The 20,514-nt window shown below is 30.7% G+C and overlaps 2 protein-coding genes across 11 annotated transcripts; one reads left to right on the forward strand and one right to left on the reverse strand.

Annotated features, from left to right (window-relative positions):
- The first annotated feature begins 8,201 nt into the window (after window positions 1-8,201).
- LOC108725160 (Pyrroline-5-carboxylate reductase-like 2) lies at window positions 8,202-16,636 on the forward strand. 9 transcript variants are annotated; one of them, XM_018451984.1, is made up of 10 exons: window positions 8,202-8,399; window positions 9,044-9,216; window positions 9,288-9,386; window positions 10,098-10,281; window positions 12,890-13,027; window positions 13,213-13,283; window positions 15,424-15,600; window positions 15,680-15,892; window positions 16,177-16,342; window positions 16,418-16,636. In XM_018451984.1, the coding sequence occupies exons 4-10, from the start codon at window positions 10,200-10,202 to the stop codon at window positions 16,537-16,539; spliced, it is 969 nt and encodes a 322-aa protein (XP_018307486.1). In that variant the 5' UTR covers window positions 8,202-8,399; window positions 9,044-9,216; window positions 9,288-9,386; window positions 10,098-10,199; the 3' UTR covers window positions 16,540-16,636. The 9 variants fall into 9 exon arrangements, with proteins under 9 accessions (XP_018307486.1, XP_018307488.1, XP_018307485.1 ...); XM_018451983.1 differs by lacking the exon at window positions 8,202-8,399 and adding an exon at window positions 8,711-8,754 and having other exon boundaries at window positions 9,288-9,598; XM_018451982.1 differs by lacking the exon at window positions 8,202-8,399 and adding an exon at window positions 8,711-8,754.
- Window positions 16,637-17,551: 915 nt separating this feature from the next.
- Window positions 17,552-19,680, reverse strand: LOC108725159 (uncharacterized). Of its 2 annotated transcripts, XM_018451979.1 has the most exons (4): window positions 19,141-19,680; window positions 18,919-19,053; window positions 18,379-18,600; window positions 17,552-18,314 (listed from the first exon to the last, which is right to left on the reverse strand). In XM_018451979.1, the coding sequence occupies exons 1-4, from the start codon at window positions 19,274-19,276 to the stop codon at window positions 17,605-17,607; spliced, it is 1,203 nt and encodes a 400-aa protein (XP_018307481.1). In that variant the 5' UTR covers window positions 19,277-19,680; the 3' UTR covers window positions 17,552-17,604. The 2 variants fall into 2 exon arrangements, with proteins under 2 accessions (XP_018307481.1, XP_018307482.1); XM_018451980.1 differs by lacking the exon at window positions 18,919-19,053.
- Window positions 19,681-20,514: the final 834 nt, after the last annotated feature.

Consider the following 20,514-nt stretch of genomic DNA (forward strand, 5'->3'; position numbering starts at 1 on the left):
TTTTACATTTAGCATTTTAAATAGAATTACATTTTAAATGGCATTTTAAAAGCAAAAATACCCAGCCCTGATAAAATAACAGTAATTTGTGTTTGAAATATAGTTTTAAAAAAGCCGCTTTTTTCAAATTGCTGGAAAAAACCGGAAAAATTTCGGTTTTTTTCCGAAAAATTGGTTTTTGGAAAAATTGCTGTTTTTGCTATGTAAAAGACATAATAAGTAACTTCTAAATTCCTTTATAAAATTAATGCGATCTATGAAATTATGTAGCATTATTTTTATTAAATTTTTTTAGTTATCCTATTTTTATAATAAAATCTAATATAACCTTCCTTTAATACATGGCAAAACTTAAGTAGACAGATTTTTAACTCTAGTTTGTCACACTCCGGTCTAATGAACTCCTGAAGGTCTCTTTGTAATTTATTTTTTTTCAAATATTTTGTTACGAATTCAGTTCAAATCCAAATTATTTTCTAAACCTACTATTATCATATAAACATGATGTTTGGACTCTATATTTTTAATTTTTACATTAATGGTGCAATAGTGTATGTTTTGTATGTTTTATTGAATACATTATGCGACCTCAATCTTTTATATAATTTCAAAATTTCTGTCAACTTATCCCGCTGTATACCTTATACGCAATTATTTTCTTTATGGAAAGAACCGAGAAGCAAACGTGGTAGGTTTTACGAATACGCGTGAATTTTTCCAAAATGAATTTTTCTACCCTTGGAAAAAAAATCGAAAGAATCCGTGGAAAAATTGGAAAAATTGGGTTTTTTTCCGATCCTTTAAAACTATAGTTTGAAATTATTTATTTTTGCACTTAAACGCTAGGTTATAATTATTTCGTAAAATTGCAAACCCCTCTCCGCACCCTTCCCTCCAGCTATTAACAAGGGAAACGTCGGAACTATCCCTCATTGATTTTGATGGGCTTTGGATATGTTGTAGAGTATAAAAAAATATTACATTTATTACATTATTACAAAAATATTATATTATATTTATATTTTTTTTATCTGCGTTTCTCAAGGTTTAAGGGGTGAAAATTAATGAGGGGAGTAGGGAAAAGTTAAAAAATTTGATATTAAAAAAAGTGAATGCACCATTATATAGAGCACAAAATACCATAAAATTTTTGTATTAAACATTTTTTAATATATCGCATAGTTTCGAAGATATTTACTAAAAACGATAAAATCCATTTTTTCCGAGGGGTGTTTCACCCCCTAAACCTTGAGATACGCTGATAAAAAAAATATGAGTAATATTTTTTTATACTCTACAACATATCCAAAGCCCATCAAAATCGGTGAGGGACAGTTCCGACGGTTCCCTTGTAAGAGAGCGGAGTTCCACAAAACACAATAACAAAAATATTTGTTTTAAAAATGTCTGGGTATGAGATACCCGACTTCACTCACGCCGGGTTAATATTTCACAAATAAGGATGAAATGATATATGTTTAAAGCGCTATGAACGTCAAAATGAACGCAGCCTATCTAAGACTCGATTCCATCAACGTAAGATTAATTTTAATCTCGGTTTAACTTACCATTTGTCTTTTGCTAATGTTCATTTCTATCAATGTAGATCGATTAACTTTAATCTCAGATTAATTTACTCTTTATCCTTTTCTTATAGGATCAGGAAAAGATATAGTAAATAGAAAAAAATAAGTTAAACCAAGATTAAAATTAATCTATATTGATAGAAACGATTTTTATAGTTAAAACAAGATAAAGAGTAAATTAAACCAAGATTAAAATTATCGACATTGGGAAAACGATAATTCTAAGAATAGAAAAGATAATTCTAAGCAGAAAAAGATAATTCTAAGTAGGAAAAGATAAACAGGAAGTTCTTAAAATTAGAAAAGTTAAAGAATAAATTACTTTACTCTTTTCTAATTCTTATAGGATCAGAAAAAGAAATAGTAAATAGAAAAAGATAAGTTAAACCGAGATTAAAATTAATCTCACATTGGAACCGAACCTAATGCCCGTTTCTACCAATGTAGATTACATTTAATTTTGGTTTAATTTACTATTCATCATTTTCTAATTTTTATAACTAGAAAAAGATAAAAAATAAATCAAATCAAGAACAAAATTAATTTACATTGGTAGAAAAATGAATATTAAAATAGAAAAAATGAAGAATAAGTTGAACCGAGATTTAAGTTCATATATTATACATTAGTGGAAGTAGGCGTAAAAGTGCAATACAGCTAACTAGGTCACTAAGTGCAACTAATAAAAGTCTTCAAGTCTGAAATTATATAGGCACTCAAATCAGGTCGAAACGATTTAACAATCATTCAGTTTAACAATTTGATAATTTAAGGATTTGATGAACTATAGAAAATTGTGACAGATTCTATCGTTAATTTAGTTATGTGTTGTTTACTAATTATTAATTTACTGCATCATAAATTGATTGAATGCGTTATCATGAAAAATCGCGTGAAGAATCGCGAAATTACGTAATTACGCCTGCCTGATAATATACATATAACTAACTGCTTTGAACAAAGTGAACAAATTTACATGTATGTAAATAATATATAAACATGTTTTTCTAGTAAGGTAATTTTTTATCTTGTGCAAAATTATACATAAAAAACTGCTTTTTATAATCATTACATAAGGAAACTTTTTTAAATGCTCGATCAGTTACAGATACCTTACATGTATACTTCACGGTTTTTTAAATTTGTTTGTGTTCCATCAGAAATCGTTCTCTATCTGTTGCTTCAGCTTTTTATCGATGCGCGAAAACGATCAAGAATAATCGATGGAGGATAGAGGTATTTTTTTCGAGCAGGAGGTTAAAGCTACTTATATTCATGAATAGAAAAATAAGCGCGATTAATCAAATGTATACATTTACCTTACTTTTTCAGTAACTGATATATCAGTTACTGAATAGTTAGTAGACATGATTGAATTAGACGAAATGACAAAAATGTTAAATATTAAGCTTTTAATGATATAAGTAAATTCGTTATTTGTAAAAATTTTATAACGAATTTATTTAAAGTCGTCCAATAATTGAATCGTGTCCTCCAACTGATATATTTACCTTATTTTACTTTTTGAAATGTAAAGTCCACTAATTGCAGGTATATTTATCTTAGTTTTTGAAGTGTAAAGATTTAAAATTGGAGGATATGGTAGAGTCACGAGTGTCAAGTGCTTGATTATATTTTTTATTATAAATCCGTATAACAAATCAAACTAACAAAGACTCCTTATAAATCAAAAGAAATTAGAAAGAATAAGAGTAATAGGAGTCAGAAGATGTCGCGCAAATAATACACTCATAAAGCGTAAAACTTCTTTATTCTACTAAACGCGCTTACATGTTTCGGCTAACTTTTGAGTCTTTTTCAGAGATAACACAAACTAACATATATAAACTGTGAATAAAAGTTATCTTGTCACGGTGAGCTCTTCTACATCGAGAATTTAAATGCCAGAAATTAAACCCAAATAAGAATGAAAGAAAAAGAAAAAAGAAAAAGAAAGGAAACATTGGAAATATCGAAATAGAGAATATGGAAAACTAATTTATCAAAAAACTTTAAGATTATAATTAATTATCCCGAAAATAAGGACGTTCACCGTGATCACAAAGCACCATATCGCACAAACATTACTATTAATAATTCAAAAACCGGTTCTTGATATGTTGGCCAGTCAGTATTAGACACGGTAAGTCACTTTTAAATTTAGCTAGTATTTTAAATATTCATCGTGACAAAATAACTTTTATTCACAGTTTATATATGTCAGTTTGTGTTGTCTCTGAAGAAGGCTCAAAAGTGAGCCGAAACATGTAAGCGCGTTTAGTAGAATAAAAAAGTTTTACGCTTTATGAGTATATTATTTGCGCAACGTCTTCTGCGCCTGACTCCTATTGTTCTTATTCTTACCAATTTCTTTTTTTATTATAAATTACGTAACGGCTTCCTGTCCGTGAAACATCATATGCGATCATTAAGTCTGACAAAAACAAAAATTGGAAATCGAATGTAAACGTGACAGTGACAGTAAAAACGTAATCGAAACTTCGGCGAAAATTGAAATAACGAGATATAAAAGAATAAGAATAAGAATAAGAATGAGATAGAAAAGAAGAAGCACGCGTAAAACTATAATATGCATTCGATTATGCATTCTGAGAATTATATGTTACAAGTCATTTATAGAGTGGACTTTAGCGACTGACGAAGCGTGTTTTGACGTAGTTGACGAGAGGTAGATATGACCAATAGCTTGAACAAGTATTTTGCGGGATGTATTTATTTAACCGCGATAAATTATCGCGTAATCATAAATAAATATTCGGTGTAAGCCGGATTGTCTGTTACCTGCTTTTATTTTCATATATATATATATATATATATGATTATACAGGATGATCCGAAATTCGCGCATTCGGAGTACAGGACATGATTCTTTATGCTAAAACGCACAACTTTTTTCTGTAGTAAAATTATATTCGATAAATAATTTTTGCGTTTACTTGTATAATTTCAACCTGCTCTCCTGCAAAAACTACTTGTCGGAGTAATTTTGCTAAAGGAAAAAGTTATTTCTTTTAGCATAAAGTATCATGTCCTGTACTCCGAATGCGGGAATTTCGGATCACCCTATTATATGTATAATAAGAAAACAAGCGTTTATTCTCGGTCATTTATTCCCCTGAAAGACAATAGAAACCTTTCAGTTTGTGGAAGATTCCACAGGCGCCTAGATAACACCGGTATTTATAATCGATTCTTATTATAAGACCGTCAGTATAGGTTTAAGCTACTATAAGCTAATACCAATCACGAAGCCGCATCTTAATAGGTGTATGAGTGACTTTGACCGATTGCGAAATCAACTATAGAATAAGAATATTGCTGAAGAAGACTCCAAAGAAAATCGAAACATTCAAGAGTTCTCAAGATTTTTAAATAAAAAAGACATCTGTACATCAAATGAAATAACAATTAATTTTACTTGTTATAAATTTTTGCGTATCTCCTTTTGCGCTGACTCTCAATAACCTAGATTATCTTTGTTTTTGTTATTTTAATAGACATTCTACAATAAGTCATTCTCTAAGCTTAAGTCTTGAGCCGTAAGAAATTATCGAATATGAGAAAAATAATCGATTATGATTGATCAGTTTCTTCGGTTTAAGACTTAATTAAAGCTTAGATAGGTAATGGCTTATTGTAGAAAAGCCCATAAGATATTATTTAAAACTATCTTATAATAAAAACTGACTATGAATATCGATCTAAGTCTTTTTTTAGCTGTATATGTTGGGTTCTGGGTTTTTTTTTTTTTACCACCATGAGAAAAAAAGATAAATTGTTCAAAAAGTTGAATTGAAAGAAAAAGGCCTGATATAATATTTGAAATTATGTGTGGACGTAGCCAGAATTTTGTTTAGTAGGATGGGGGGGACTAAATTTGAGTAGAGATTTTGAACCCGGGAAAGGAGGGGAGTAGTCGAGTGATATGGATTATTGGACTTGTTTTGTTTTATATTATTTTTAATTAATTACTAGCAGGTAAAAATCACACATATTTAATTTACTAATTTACTTTCTTAAAATTCTTTTCTTAAAATTGTAAATTGATTCCTTGAATTGAAAAAAACTTAAATTTATATCAGTCGGTATTGATCGTTGTTTTCCTAAAATGGAATATAAATCATTTGCATATTGAAAAGCATTAATTTGCGTATATTAAGATCATTTCAAAGCTTCGTAATATTGGTTGGCGTGAATTGACAATCCACTATAGTTTTGACAATCTGTGAATGACTTCTCTTTGGCTGAGTGCTAAATCAATATTAATATATGTAGATTAGGGGTGTTGTTCACCAAATGTTAAACAAGGATAAATGATGCATTATGCATATTATGCGTGAAACGGAATGTACTCTAAGTCTATATTCAATTGTTAATGAGGACTCCAAAGAAAGTTGAAACGTTCAATTTATCAAGAATTTAAAATAAGGAAGATCTGCATCTGCACATCAAATGAAGTAAAGATTTTTTTTTATACTTTAACAATTTGCGTTAACTCTCGTTAGCCTTGAATGTTGTTTGTTATTATTATTTTAGAGAGAGAGAGAGAGAGAGAGAGAGAGAGAGAGAGAGAGAGTCCCAGTTAAACATATATATATTATAATAATTCTTTTTAAATTTATAACACTAGCCAGCTTGGATTCTCAGAAAATCTTTTTATTATCCATTTCTACCAATATAGATTAACTTTTTAATCTATATTGTTTAATTTACTCCTCATTCTTTTATAATTTTTAGAACTAGAAAAAGATAAAAAGTATGTTAAACCAAGATTAAAATTAATCTATTGGTAGAAATGGGCCTATAACTTTCATCTCCAATTCTTTTTTCTTTCCCAAAACTAATTTCGTTTGAGTACTCATTAAGTATCGTTAGTACGTTTGAGAAGTTTTAATTTTTTTTGTTCTTTAAAATTTTAGTTACACTCATGGAATCATAATACAGCTTATCGTTTCAGGACAGGTTTTGTGCAATCATAATCTCGGGATTAATATTTGCGAAATCGACATTGAGTCACGTCGTTGTATGCTGAATTGCGTCGCATTTGCGATCACAAATTAGCCTGCAGACAAACGAAGAAAGTCTGTCGAGAACAGATCCTATAACAGAGTCTTATTACTATTCTTTGCTGTTCTCTATCAATTTATTTTTATGTACATCTCATAATTTTTTATTTTAATAAAGTTATTATATTCTTCGTGATTCTGTTGGCAATGTACTATAATCAAACCGTTAATATTTTACTTATTAGGACCTTATCCCAACCGAGTAAACAAATTGGTGTCAAAATGATGATAAATGATTAACGACTAAGAAGTAAAACAATAAGTCACGATAATGTCAAAATGATATTAAAATAAAGTGTGACTTTGAAAAGAGACTTTTTTTCATGCCGTGTTCAAAAAACACGCTATCTGGAGCGTCATTCTCAGTATTTTTACATCTTCAATATTCGTCAAATGTAAAAAAATAAAATGATACAATAACATACTGATAGCATGCTTCCTGAATACAACCTATCGTTTTGAAAGTATTTGACGTCATTTTGATGTTACCATGACTACTTCTGCTTGAGTTTCTCTCATAGACCATTCGCGTGAATACGAAATGTTACGATGCTACACGTGAATACGCGTGAATACGAAATGTTACGATGCTACACGAGAACTTTACTTCTGATATTTATCGGAAGTACACATTGGAAAAAAAACAAGAAGCCAAATCGAAATACAATTTGCTTTTCAGGGAAGAATCTCGAGCTCTATTTTACGCGAGTTTCGTTCGTTTCACGGAATGTATTTGTATATACTTTGCAATTATTGACGGTGTATAAACAATGATTATCAAAAGAAAGAACAGCGAACGAAAGATATGAACTGATCTATGTACTTTGTTTTTTTATTTTTACGATTTCTCGCAATTTATTCTTCCGTTTACCTTTAACAGAAACGAGTTTCATATATTCCGTTAACAACTTGAGTTTCAAGATCTCAAGAGCCTAGTTATCTCATAGTTATCTAGACTGAGAAACAGTTATAGGAAAAGAGCTGGTTAATGAGCGTAACGGAAACCGTTCGCGTGTTAACGCATGCGAGAAACACGGTTGTGGATTAGAATTTTCTTGAATTGTGACGAGGAATGTAGGATTTTGATTGCAAAGGACTTCAAATAAAATGTAGAATTCAAATCAGGTTTTGCAAATAAACCTTTATTAGCTTCCCGATACATAAGAGCATAATATTATATAATATTTTAAGTATATTCTTAGGATATGCTTAAAATATTAATATTATGCGTCTAGTCTATAGGAAATCTTTTGTTGCACATGCAGCTTCAAAGCACCGGATAATTAAAAGTGTCTGTTAGTCAAATTGTAAATATACGCAATCATTTCTTTTGCAATATATACGCGTTTAGACATCGCGTCTAGATAAGATAAAAATTGAGTTTGTCATAAATTTCTTTTTGTGTGGCTTCTTAGTGATATCTGCAACGTCATCTGTATATCTCGCGTGCACACATTCACTGAAAACGTCGATAGTATAGATCGCGAGAACTTTAAAATAAGAAAAGAAAATTCATTGCTGCAATACCTACTGATTCCATTTTTCCTTGATGGAATCTTGGAGTGCCGGATGCTTGCCATTTGAGGTGCGTTTGGAGAGACGTTATTAACGTTATTTGCATAATTCTATCTTCATCGTTCATTAGACGTAAAACAAAGATAGAATTACACAAATACCGCTAATAGTGTCTCTCCGAACGCACCCTTGATGACACGAGTTGACGCAAGTATAGTTCTATCTTTATTATTTCGTGGGTGCCAAGAAAGATTAGGTCCATTCAGACTCAGTTTTAGGTTCAATTTATTTTTAATCTCTTTCCAATTCTGGAATTGGAAAGATATGAGGCATAAGTTGAATCTCAATTAAGAAATATTAACCGTGAGTTGTGGAACTGGGTCTTATTAACGACACAAGTCGTTCTATCCTTGTTATTCCACTGAATGTCAACAAAAATAAAATGATTATATCAGCTTATATCAACTTGTGTCACTAAATCTCCCAGAAAAGCACCCATAAAATGATTGTGTCGATTTGTGTCATTAATGCTCGTTTCTATCAATATAGTTTAATTTTAATTAAAGGTGAATGGAGAAGTTAATCTATACTGCATTGATAGAAACAAATATAAATGGAAAGCACCTATTGTTCAGTGTGAAATTATAACATATATATATATATCTTTTAGTTGGTGTTGACTGGATATAAGTAGTAGAAATTATTAGAGAAAATAATATTAGAAAATTAGAGATATATTAATAATATTAGGAAAATGTATTCTGATTTAAGCCTAAATATATATATTCTGTTTCGCATTACATAAAGTATACATTGGAGTACTGGGAACCCCATCTATATTTATCGTAATTTTAGCAAAAATGGACATATTTCAATTAATTTATTTCCAATCGATGGAGAATCGACCAAAGAACAGGCCCATAATTTATAAAAATCAATAGAAGTAAGGAGCTCTGAGATAAACAGATTTAAAAAAAGTCCAGAAACGCCAAAAAATCTCAATACGCTGAAGTCACGGAAATCTTAATGTGTATATCTAGAGTCAATTTTTCTCAAATCTCTATCACAGATCCATTACCTACTTATTCTTGGTTTTTAGGTGGTTTACCTATATAAAAAGAGATATAATTGAGCGACGACCGCAAGTGGGGAAGAATCATCTGCTTATTTGGATTCCGATTAGATGCCTGGATAACAGGTAGTTTTTCATCAGAGATAGGCTTATACCTTAAAGATATATATAAGGACGATCGAAATTGGGTGTACACATAGTAATGAAACAACAGAGGCTATTTGCACACACTGCAGAATACTAGATTACGATCGGATAAATAATATCTGACTGTCAATCAATCCTTATCAGCGGTACCTCATCTATCACTTTGTCAATATCAGTATTGCACTGGATGCGTAAGAAAAACTTATAAATATTTAATTCTTGTCGTATTGTTATTCTTCAAAAGCATTATCTGTATGATGTATTTTCTTGACTGTTAATTAAATGCAATCAAAAAGTTTAAATGCATCACATGATGCAAAACTGAATTAAATTTATAATTAATTTTGAGAGATACTCAATGGAATTTTATTGTATCGATATCAAAATCTATGATACAAATTGTGACATATGATATTCATATTTTATAGCATCAATAGTAAGAAACATAATAGATACTTATTATAATATATTTACAATTATAATATTACTCATTATCGTTTCAATATATATATTTACATAGTGGATATTTCATTCATATTTCATTGTTAATGCAGCGAGAATCAATGCATATCAACTAAACTAAATTTGCATTGAAATAAATTTTATCATAATTGATGCTTTATTGTTAACACATTTAATTATATTTACTTTATCATTATTAATACATCTTTATTAAATTTCTCTTTCCAGATCCTGTATGATCCTAAGAAGAAAACGATTAAATAACAAACGGAGATTTTTGGAATTTTTAATTGAGTGAACTCTATTTGTTACATTAATTGCTAAGCAGTTATGAAGATGACGGTCACTCTGAGAACAATGGGTTTTATGAAATTAAGTCGTGTTCGGCAGAATCTAAACATGCGCAAGTATGGTAAGTAATGTTTTTTATAAATGTGATCATCTTGTTTTTATAATAAAAACGTTTTGACCCTGTAACTTTTCGGTGCTATTTCTGATTATGGCATGTACAGTGAGTGCAAAAAGTATTCGTACAGACAAAATGTTTTTTAAAAAAATTTTATTTTTAAAAAATAAATATTATCCAACGAAAAATGAGTCATCGAATTGATGTCGAATCGATATAGATACGATGATTTCAACCAATTTGACGTCGATTCAATGTTTAATTGACGATCATTTCTTGTTGGGTAATTAACAATTTATTCATAAAGAATAAAATAGACTATACGTTTATTAAAATTATATATACCAAAAAGATGTGTATTAATTATAGAAAATGTATCATCTAAAAAATTAAAAATTGTATTGTTTGGATGCTCAAAAGGTATTCGTACAATCGAGAAATTTAGCTTCTAAAATCAGGAATACATGCGAAGCTCGTTTGTTCATGTTAGAACAGAATGTATTCATTGTATAAAATTGCTAATTAATGTTTATTTTCTACAAATAAGACTTTTTTTTATAATAAATTTCCTTATACAAATACTTTTTACTCTCACTATATATATACCCAGTTTTCTTTTTCCATTTGTTTTATTTATTACTTAATAACTTTTATTAATAAAGGTACATGCATTTATTTGATATCGTTATATTCTTTAATGTAATTTGACGTTTTGATTGAAAAAAATTCTTCATATGTGTGTGGGTTCACTTTTATAAAAATTATAAGCAATAGAATTAGGTTGGATATATCATGTTCAAGTGTGTCGTCCCATAGGTCCATTTTCACAATGCATGGTAATCTTTAATCTTCACAGGTAACCATATATTGTAAAAGCGGGCCACAATGTAGTACCGAAAAGATAATATTTTTACTACTTCAAATTGTTTAAGTTGTTTTATTATATATTGTTATTAAATATCATATGAAATTAATCGATTAATTGTTACTATTTTTCTTCCTGTCATTTAATGTAATAATTAAATTTACATTAAATAAAACTAAAGTAAAATTACATTTAATTTTTAATTTAATGTAATTAAAATATAAGTATTGTTTATTTAAAGAATATTTATTAATATTTTAAATTTTATCATGTAATTATCGAGGAATATTTCATTGAAAATAAAATATATATATATGCTATACATATATCATAATTTTATTTTATCACTAATCTCATATAAAAAAATATATAGGCTAATTCATCTATCTCTTAAATTTGTATCGACTGTACTATTAATTAAAGATGGAAAAAATACGAGCGCAATTAATTTTATTAAAAATTTTATAATCAAAATAGGCCAGTGGAAATTGTAGGAAATTATGATGTATGTACATATGTGAAATATATGAAGAGCAGAATTCCAAAATGCTTTTTGTCTAAAATTTCATTTTTGTAGTTTCATTTTGTAGAGACAGCGTAGTGTCAGTGTTGAAAGACTCAACTATTATAAGCTACTCTGAGATGTTCAGAAAGCATTTTTTCATCGTTAATTTATATGCTGAAAAAACATAGACATTTCGAAGTGCATTATGTTTTTTAACTACTAGAGACAAACAAAATGCATTTGTTTAACATTTTTAGCAATTGTTTAGTAATTTTGTTTAATATTTCACATTCTATTGATTGGTATATTGTCATTTTCTGTAAAGAGTGCGTAATTTTCTTATGAGCGGAATTTCTTTCTTTCTTGTTTTCTAAAAATTACAAATTTTGGACAAAACGCATTTTGAAAATCTCGTACTCATATATAAAAAATGTTTATTAAATTTTAATAAAATACAATGAAAATATCCATTAAGTATATTTTATATAATTGAAATGAAAGAAGTAACGAAACTGTAAAATGTAACACTTATATGTTGTATAATGTCATTATAATATAGCCTACTGTAACTACATTATTATTGAGAGTAACCCCACCACAGACGATAATATTTATTTAAGCAGGACGTCCATAAAAAGATCGTAAATGTTTATGAGACATAAAAAGGCTGATTTAATGTTTCTTTACCATTACGCTACAGTAACCACAAAATACACATTTAAGCTGTACCACAAATCAATTCGAATGATAAAACGAGTGGTTTGGTGGTTGACGTGGTCAATTGCGCGTTTTCCGCAAGTTAGACGACATACACATAAGACACACAAGATTGCTGTTATCTCCCGTAAGATTACATAAAAATACAGATCATCTTCGCGGCAGAAAGCGACGAGGAATATAATGCGCGATAGAAATAGAAGGAGGTACGAGAGCGCGAGATGCGAATAGTGTGTTTGAACAGAGATTGACCTCGGCAACATAAAAAATTACAAGCTTTAGTTACCATCTTATCGCGTTCATATCACCATTCCAAAGCAACAAATACGACCGTTACGACTAGATCGCTGCGAAATACAGAGAAGTAGAGTGACTTATTAAATAATCTGTTTGTTCGTACGTCGGAATAATATTCAATTTTCGCGTAATGTAAGATAATTACGTGATTCTTCTTCTTTTTGTTCTTTCGCTGCGAATGTGCATTGTGGAACGAAATTGTGATATTTTTTTTCGTCTGTATTTTGCAGTGAGTGATCAGCATCTCGCAGACGGCGAGGTGAAGAAACAAAAGATACCGCTAAACATCGATACCAACATGCTGAAAATCGGTTTCCTCGGCGGGGGAAAAATGGCCCAGGCGCTTGCTAAAGGTTTTATACGGGCAGGTAAATAGTTTTTCCTATGTACATATGTTTTTTCACGACATATAATTTTTTTCATTTAATGTTACACGTTTTAACGATATACAGACTATCAGTTATATTGATTTGATCAACAAAAATTCACTGAAAACTCACTCGGAATGTTTTTCGCATTTTCTTTTTTCCACGAGACTTCTCTCATTTTACAGGTTTAAGCAAAGGCGAAATGATACTGGCTAGCTGTCTTCCAAATGATACCGGCAGTATTGAAACTTTTAAGGTGAGATGATAAACAGTTTATCACATAAGGAAGAATCCGATAATAGATCGAAGGATGCTTCTTTTGTTCATAATATGTTGTTTGATAAGAATACCGCTGGTGATAAGGTGTGATTTCTCATCGTAATGAATCTATGGTAATAATCAGTGATGTAAATTCTTTATCTAATATTAAATATATTTAACAAAGAGAGAAAGAACATTCGCATTTCATATCACAATATTTTATGAGACTTTGAAACTGATAGATTAAAACTTGATTAAAACATGTTATGATCAAAAGTCAAATATTAAAACAAAGATGAATTATAACTGTGTTGCTTTAACTGACCAAAGTTTTTAGTGAGATGGCTTCTTTCGACATTTGTTTAACCTTGCTGGACTGTTCAAATTTATTGTACATCTATTATTGCTCGGATTAATATGACCTGACTCATTATTTTATACATTTGTGAAGATATACCAACAAAACACCGGGTTTAAATATTTACTGAAAATTCAAAAATAAATAATAAACATTGTACATGTAACAATTAAACATTTTAAAAAAAGGACGAAAAGATTGTTAACACTTTTTTAATCAAATTAATGTGTTTTCAAATTAAAGTTATAAAATAGAGTCACAAAATGCCAGAACACTCACTCATCATATAAAAATGACATAACAGAGAAATCAAAATTATTTTGGGTTAAATAGACTCGAACAGACTAACAGGGTTAATAAATTATCATGATAAGATGTAGTTTTACAATTTCTATATATTCTAATCATGCATGTATTAAATGTTTATCGCTGATTATTGATCGGGATATTTTCAAACATTTTGTATTTATGTTATTATCACATGTACGCGAATTTTAGAATTGTATCTATAAGTTATATTTGTATATATTATGATACAAGAATATGAAGTGTTCCTCTCTATTCAGTCATATTTTCACTTGTGAAAACTGTGATCAACTGAAGAAGTTAAGACATATAACATTAAATGGCATAATGATCCAATAATGATTACGAATTACATCTACGAAGTTCTTTCTGTATGTAAGGCACATTTACTAATACTAGTAGAAAGAGCAGGGCTCGGTAAAATAACCAAGATACGACTTTATATTTAAAAAATATATATATAAATTCCAGAAACTTATTTAAAATATAAAATCGTAGGAGTCAATAAAAACTGATACAACTTATTTAAAATAAAAAATATAAAAAATGGGATTTTCCGAAAACTTATTTAAAATAATAAATAACTTTTTTTTTTATTTAAAACATATATTTTATATAACTTTATTTTAAATACGACCAAGCTCTGGTAGAGAGTGTAGATATGATGTTAGATTGACGATACATATGTTACTTTGTGTTTAACTCAGAATGCCCTCAGAGAAAAATCACAGTGATTTTACACAAGTGAAAATACCTTATATTTTTACACAGTAATTTGTACTTAGACGATATCAAACATATCAGATATGCGTGAAAGAATATATAAATAGATAGAAGTCTTATATGTTTTGATAGAAGATGATGTTAGTAATATCTCAAGATGATTATCAAGATAAAACTGTACGTAATATGACGAAAAAAAAACATTTAATAAAATTTTGATAAAGAAAATTTCAATTTCCATAATAAGTATCACACTTTGTCAAATGTCTTACTACCCAGATAGCAACGTGTCTGTCTTGTTGCTGGCATGTTGCTTGCTAAGTATGCATTACTACCAGAATTGCAGCAACTGAGTCCTCATTTGTTGACAACTTGATGCCTTCACGATATGACAACTTTGAGTTACAACTTGCCAGCAATTTGTCGATAACTTTAAAATCGTCAAAATTCGTATTACTGCCATCACGTTGCCATAATAATATGCAGCATCATACAATGCTGTCATATTGTCGACAACACAAGATAACATTGATGCAGCTATCTTGCTGTTCTGCGGGCAATACATATACACATTATTATCTGCATGTTGCTACAATGTCGGTATATTCAAAATCGTTCAAGATAAATCTTTGGCAAGTGCTAGCATCATAAGCAATCACAGATTTGTGCGATTTTGCTGAGACACGCTTTGCTATCTGGGTAAGTGTGTCAAAAACCTGTATATTTCTCTCTAATTCAACGTTTTTAGGAAATGGGATCAAATACTGTTTTTACAAATGTACCTGTCATCGATCACGGTGACGTGCTAATCCTTTCGGTAAAACCGCAAGTTGTACCAAAAGTATTATCAGAGTTTAGGGTACACGACAACAAGAAGTTACTCCTTTCCATCGCCATGGGCACCTCTCTGACGTCATTAGAAAAGGTAACACGTCTCTATCATCGAACAAAAATTCGTTAATGCAAAAAAGAACGATGTCATACTACAGGGAGAATATTTTCAGGCGCTGCCAAAAGAAACGCCCGTGATAAGAGTAATGCCGAACACACCTGCATTAGTTGGCTGCGGTGCTACGGTGTTTGCGCGTGGAAAATACGCGAATGACAAGGATGCAGAGATTGCAGAAAAACTGTTTTCCTCCGTAGGCATCTGCGAAGAAGTCCCGGAAAACTTCATTGATCCTGTAACTGCCTTGGCCGCTTCCGGTCCTGCCTATGTTAGCAAACATTCCAATTTTAGTTTTTTAGTTTAATTTTTTTAGTTAGTCGTGAACAATCAGTAGTAATGTTTTTATAAATAATTATTGCAATTAAATTTAGAAAATAGAGAAGTTGTGAAAATAAAGAAGAAAAATGATAGTTTTATACTTTGACAGGTTTTTTGAGTCATATAATTAATTATCAATCTTTCTTTTATTTTTAAATTGTTAAGTTTTTTTCCATCTTTAAGAAAATGACTAGTATTATAATAGTATTATAATGAGAAATGAAATTGCTTTAGATATATATGGTAATCGAAGCAATGGCCGATGGTGGAGTTAAAATGGGACTTACTAGGCCCATTGCGTATAAGCTCGCTGCGCAAACTGTCTTAGGCGCTGGTACAATGGTTCGCGAGACAAACCTCCATCCAGGACAGCTCAAGGATGACGTAACTTCACCAGCAGGTTAAAACTTACTTATATTAATTAAAATCTCTATTTTTTTCAGCCACAATATATATTTTCCCTTTTCATTTGCAGGCTCAACCATAACTGCTATTCATCAATTAGAGAAACATGGCTTAAGATCGGCATTAATCAACGCTATAGAGGCGGCAACACTTCGATGTAGAGAAGTTAGTTCACAGGCCAACAAAAATTAGTGATGACAATTATTATTGTGTTGACATTTTAAAGAAATATATCAGGAGACACGGTAATGTCTCGGTATAAAAGAACGTAGATAATGTTTCCATTCAAAGAGGATAGAAATGAGATATAATAATTTGAAGATATCAGTTAAATCTTAATTGGATTTTAAAATGACAATTGAGATATCCTTATTCTATATTAGGGATGTATCGATTTTGTTAATTATTTAAAGAATAGTCACATTACTGTGGTTATTATTATAATTATCACATATGTGATAATGACCATGTGATAATTTGAAATTTTAAGGAATATATAATATCGTTGTTATTATTATTAAACTGTAGTTGCAGTTCAAAATACTGCTGTTGGTCTCTCTGATATAATGTCATTAGAAACTATTTTATAAATAATTATTTAAAGTATTAGCAGATTTTCTTTTAATTATTTGGAAATAATCTTTTAGTTTTGAGAAATAAAAAATATAGATCTGATACTAAATGATAATAATGGGTACAGTCCATTTGACACTACAAATGCTTCAAAGCATTTGTAACACCAAGTTATCCGTAGACTTTCAACACATTTGTACAAGTTGACACTATTTTTACAATATAAACTATTTAGGCTGTAACTAATATAGAATAAAAATTATATTATACTCTTATAAATTTAAAAGTTTAGAAAAGTACTCATTATAATTTTTTTTAATAATTGTAAAAATATTCTAATAAGTGATTAAAATGTCTAAACAAGACTGACACTTAAAAATTATTGAGAAAATACAAGGAAGTTTTATATTCCTATTAAAATTTATAGAAATATATATCTTTATTCTATTCAAACTAATTTTTAATTGTATATTTAATTGTATTTTGATATATTTGTTAATATTTGATTGTATCATATAAAGTATATCATATAAAGGATTAAATGAATAAATATTAACATGTTAAAAAGCTTTTTTGTTATTATGTCATTTAATATTTTTTAATTTTAATGTTGAATAATTTTAATGTTTGTAATCATTAGGTACCAATGTGAAATATTTTTTATATTCTACAAATATAACAAATTCATTTCTTGCATTCTTTATCTGAACTAACGTTCGACATCAGTTTTTTTTCCTTAGCTTGCACACATTTAAAACCGAGATTGAATTCTGTCTTAAACATTTCTCTATAATAACTTTCCTTCACTATATCACTTTCAGGTACACCTGTCTGTTTGCACTTTAACACATAGGATTTATGCATTGTGGCTATGTTTAGATTTGCGTCCAAGTAACATCTACCACTGCGATCCTTAGGATCTGTCGATTTCTCGGTTGGAAAGGATCTAATATGTTCGCGCACTCGCTCTTTTACGTCCTCACTTTTCTTAGTTTTTGGCGTGTGCCTACCTCTTTGGTCCGGTTCGATGATACCACTTGGTGACATTCGTTTCTTCTCCATCACATGTCGCACGAACTTTTCAGATACTGCAAACGTGCTGAGAAACATTGACTTGCACACAGTGATGAATTCACCCTTTGAAACGAGAGAGTACGTGAAGGTCACCTGCCGGCATCTCGAAGAACGCTCTGGTTGAACATTGTTACGCAAACGAGTACGTTGTTTTGGAGATTCTTTGACAGATTTTGCGATATATTGCTTTCGCTGTTGCCATGTGTAGATCCTCCAAAAAGCTTTGTGTAATTCTTCGCGTTCCTTCTCATCTATCTTCTCTGCACAATGCATGCGACAAACGCAGGGATGTCCCATCTTTTTAGCTGGCACTATTTTGCCTGAAAAACATGAACTATTAATTTTTTGTCTATTAATCCAACTGTTTATCATCTCTATATTTACCTCCGACCCCAATGTATTCTTCCCCCTTTAATCTAGCATTTTTCTTCAAGTTTACTTTCCAGTTTTCAGGTTGCTTTATACGTTTCATAGATTCTTTATGGTCCTTCAATGGTTTTGTATTCTTTTCCTGTTTAAGCTTAATTGAATTTTCTACGAAATTCTTATTATTAACGGAGAGTGGCTCTTGTGACTCATCTATTGTTTGTAAATTCAGTGTATCTCCTGTAATAACATGCAATTGCAATAAAATCTAACAGGAATTTGAATAAAGAGCGATCAAACTCCAATTAACACAATCAGCACTATTTTATTAATACAATTAAATCTATTAAATTACTTAGTAGAATTATGTTTAAGGTATTGAAAAAAAGATTAAGAATGAATTATATATTACAGATTTGTCTTAAGCGATTCTGCCTGTTGAGTTAAATAAATTAGAGTTTGGTCAAAGTAGCGTCTCTGTAATAAATTGAAATTATTGATAATTTTATATAATTTTTTTCTGCAAGACTTATCTGGAAAAAATACAGTAAAATGTACTTATTAACAGATAAGTTTCTACAAGTCCAACTCCAGAATACGGGATGAATCGGGATGTAAGATTTACATCCCCAGTAGCGGTGCCTTTTAACCATGCTGCATTCATTTGCAATTTGTTTGAATTTTCTGCTGACACTAAATATTAACAAGAGAAAGTGATGATAAGTGTCTGATCGGAATTCGAAGATGAATGAATGTATGAAAGAACGAGTTTGAGTTTACCTATGTTAGCACCATGCTTGTAGAATACGGCCGAGTGTTGTATTTCCTGCTGTCCGTCCACATTCTTCTCTGTCAACCATTCTTCTACCTTCGCGTGCTCTTCTAGCAGATTTGTTTCTTCTGCATCCTGCTCCATTCTGCGCGGTTCACATCTTCTACAGTTAATGAATTCGTGTTTCAAGCCTTATGTGTCGCGGAACGAGAGCAAATTCCGCGAAACGCCGCAGTGAAAATGGCAAAGGAAGATAAGCGAGCGTAAAGGCTCAGTCACGTTCTATCGAGAGACAATTTGTAGAGCTGAAAGATCCGAGCGTTCGTGATCGCGAAAACGTCGTAGATGTTCCTTTGCACCAGATTTGACTTAACGTAAATGCCGAATGTATTCTGTTTCAAAGAGGACGTATTACTCGTAGCACAATGGCACGACGAGATCATCATAAGACGTGTATTTTGTTACTCGTGCAGTATTGTGAGGTAGCTTGTCACCAATTGTCACCAATTGTCACCTGTTGTCATCAGTTGTCATCGTGAAACCTGGTGCAACTTATGCCTGATTCACACTGAACGCAGCAGGCGCCAAGCAGCGGAGCAGCAACCAATTAATGGCTGCGTTTTCAGCAGAACGTTTGTTTTGCAGTTGTTTTGGAAGTTTCCTTCGCGCTGATTGGATCATACTTTTAGATCTAGAAGAATGGTCCTATCTCAGCAGACAATCATAAACATTGCAAAACTGCTGAGTCTGCTGAACGCAGCTAATGAGGCGATATTTACAGGCGTAAACAATATCGCCTTGCTGATTGGTTGCTGCTCCGCTGCTTGATGTTTAACCCCGGATCTACAATAGGTGTTTTAAGACTTAAGCCGTAAGAAATTGACCAATTACAGTCGAATTTGAGGAGAATAATCGAATACGATTCATCCATTTCTTATGGCTTAAAGCGGGGTCTACAATAGAAGTCGTAGCAGTCGTAGGATCTTAAGTCGTAGAAAATTGACCAATCACAGTCAAATATGAGAAGAATAATCAATTGTGATTCGTCGATTTTCTACGACTTAAGACGCTACGACTTCTATTGTAGACCCCGCATAATGCGTGGTCTACAATGGACAGTAGCAGTAGTGGATTAAGAAGTTGGCGTAGAAATCAACCAATCATAATCGAATGTGAGGAGAATAATCAACCATGATTGATCGATTTCTACGCCTACTTTTTAATCCACTAATGCTATTGCCCATTGTAGACCACGCATAAGGCTTAAAACTCTATTGTAGATCCGGGGTAAACCAACTCTTAGGGTGAAATCACACGGTGCGGAAAAAGACTGCGGAATAGAGAATGCGTCATTGAAGCAACCAATCAGCGCTATTCCGATT

This window comes from Mycetomoellerius zeteki, unplaced genomic scaffold (genome assembly GCF_001594055.1).
Source record: "Mycetomoellerius zeteki isolate Tzet28-1 unplaced genomic scaffold, Tzet1.0 scaffold327, whole genome shotgun sequence".
Classification (NCBI taxonomy): Eukaryota; Metazoa; Arthropoda; class Insecta; order Hymenoptera; family Formicidae; genus Mycetomoellerius; species Mycetomoellerius zeteki.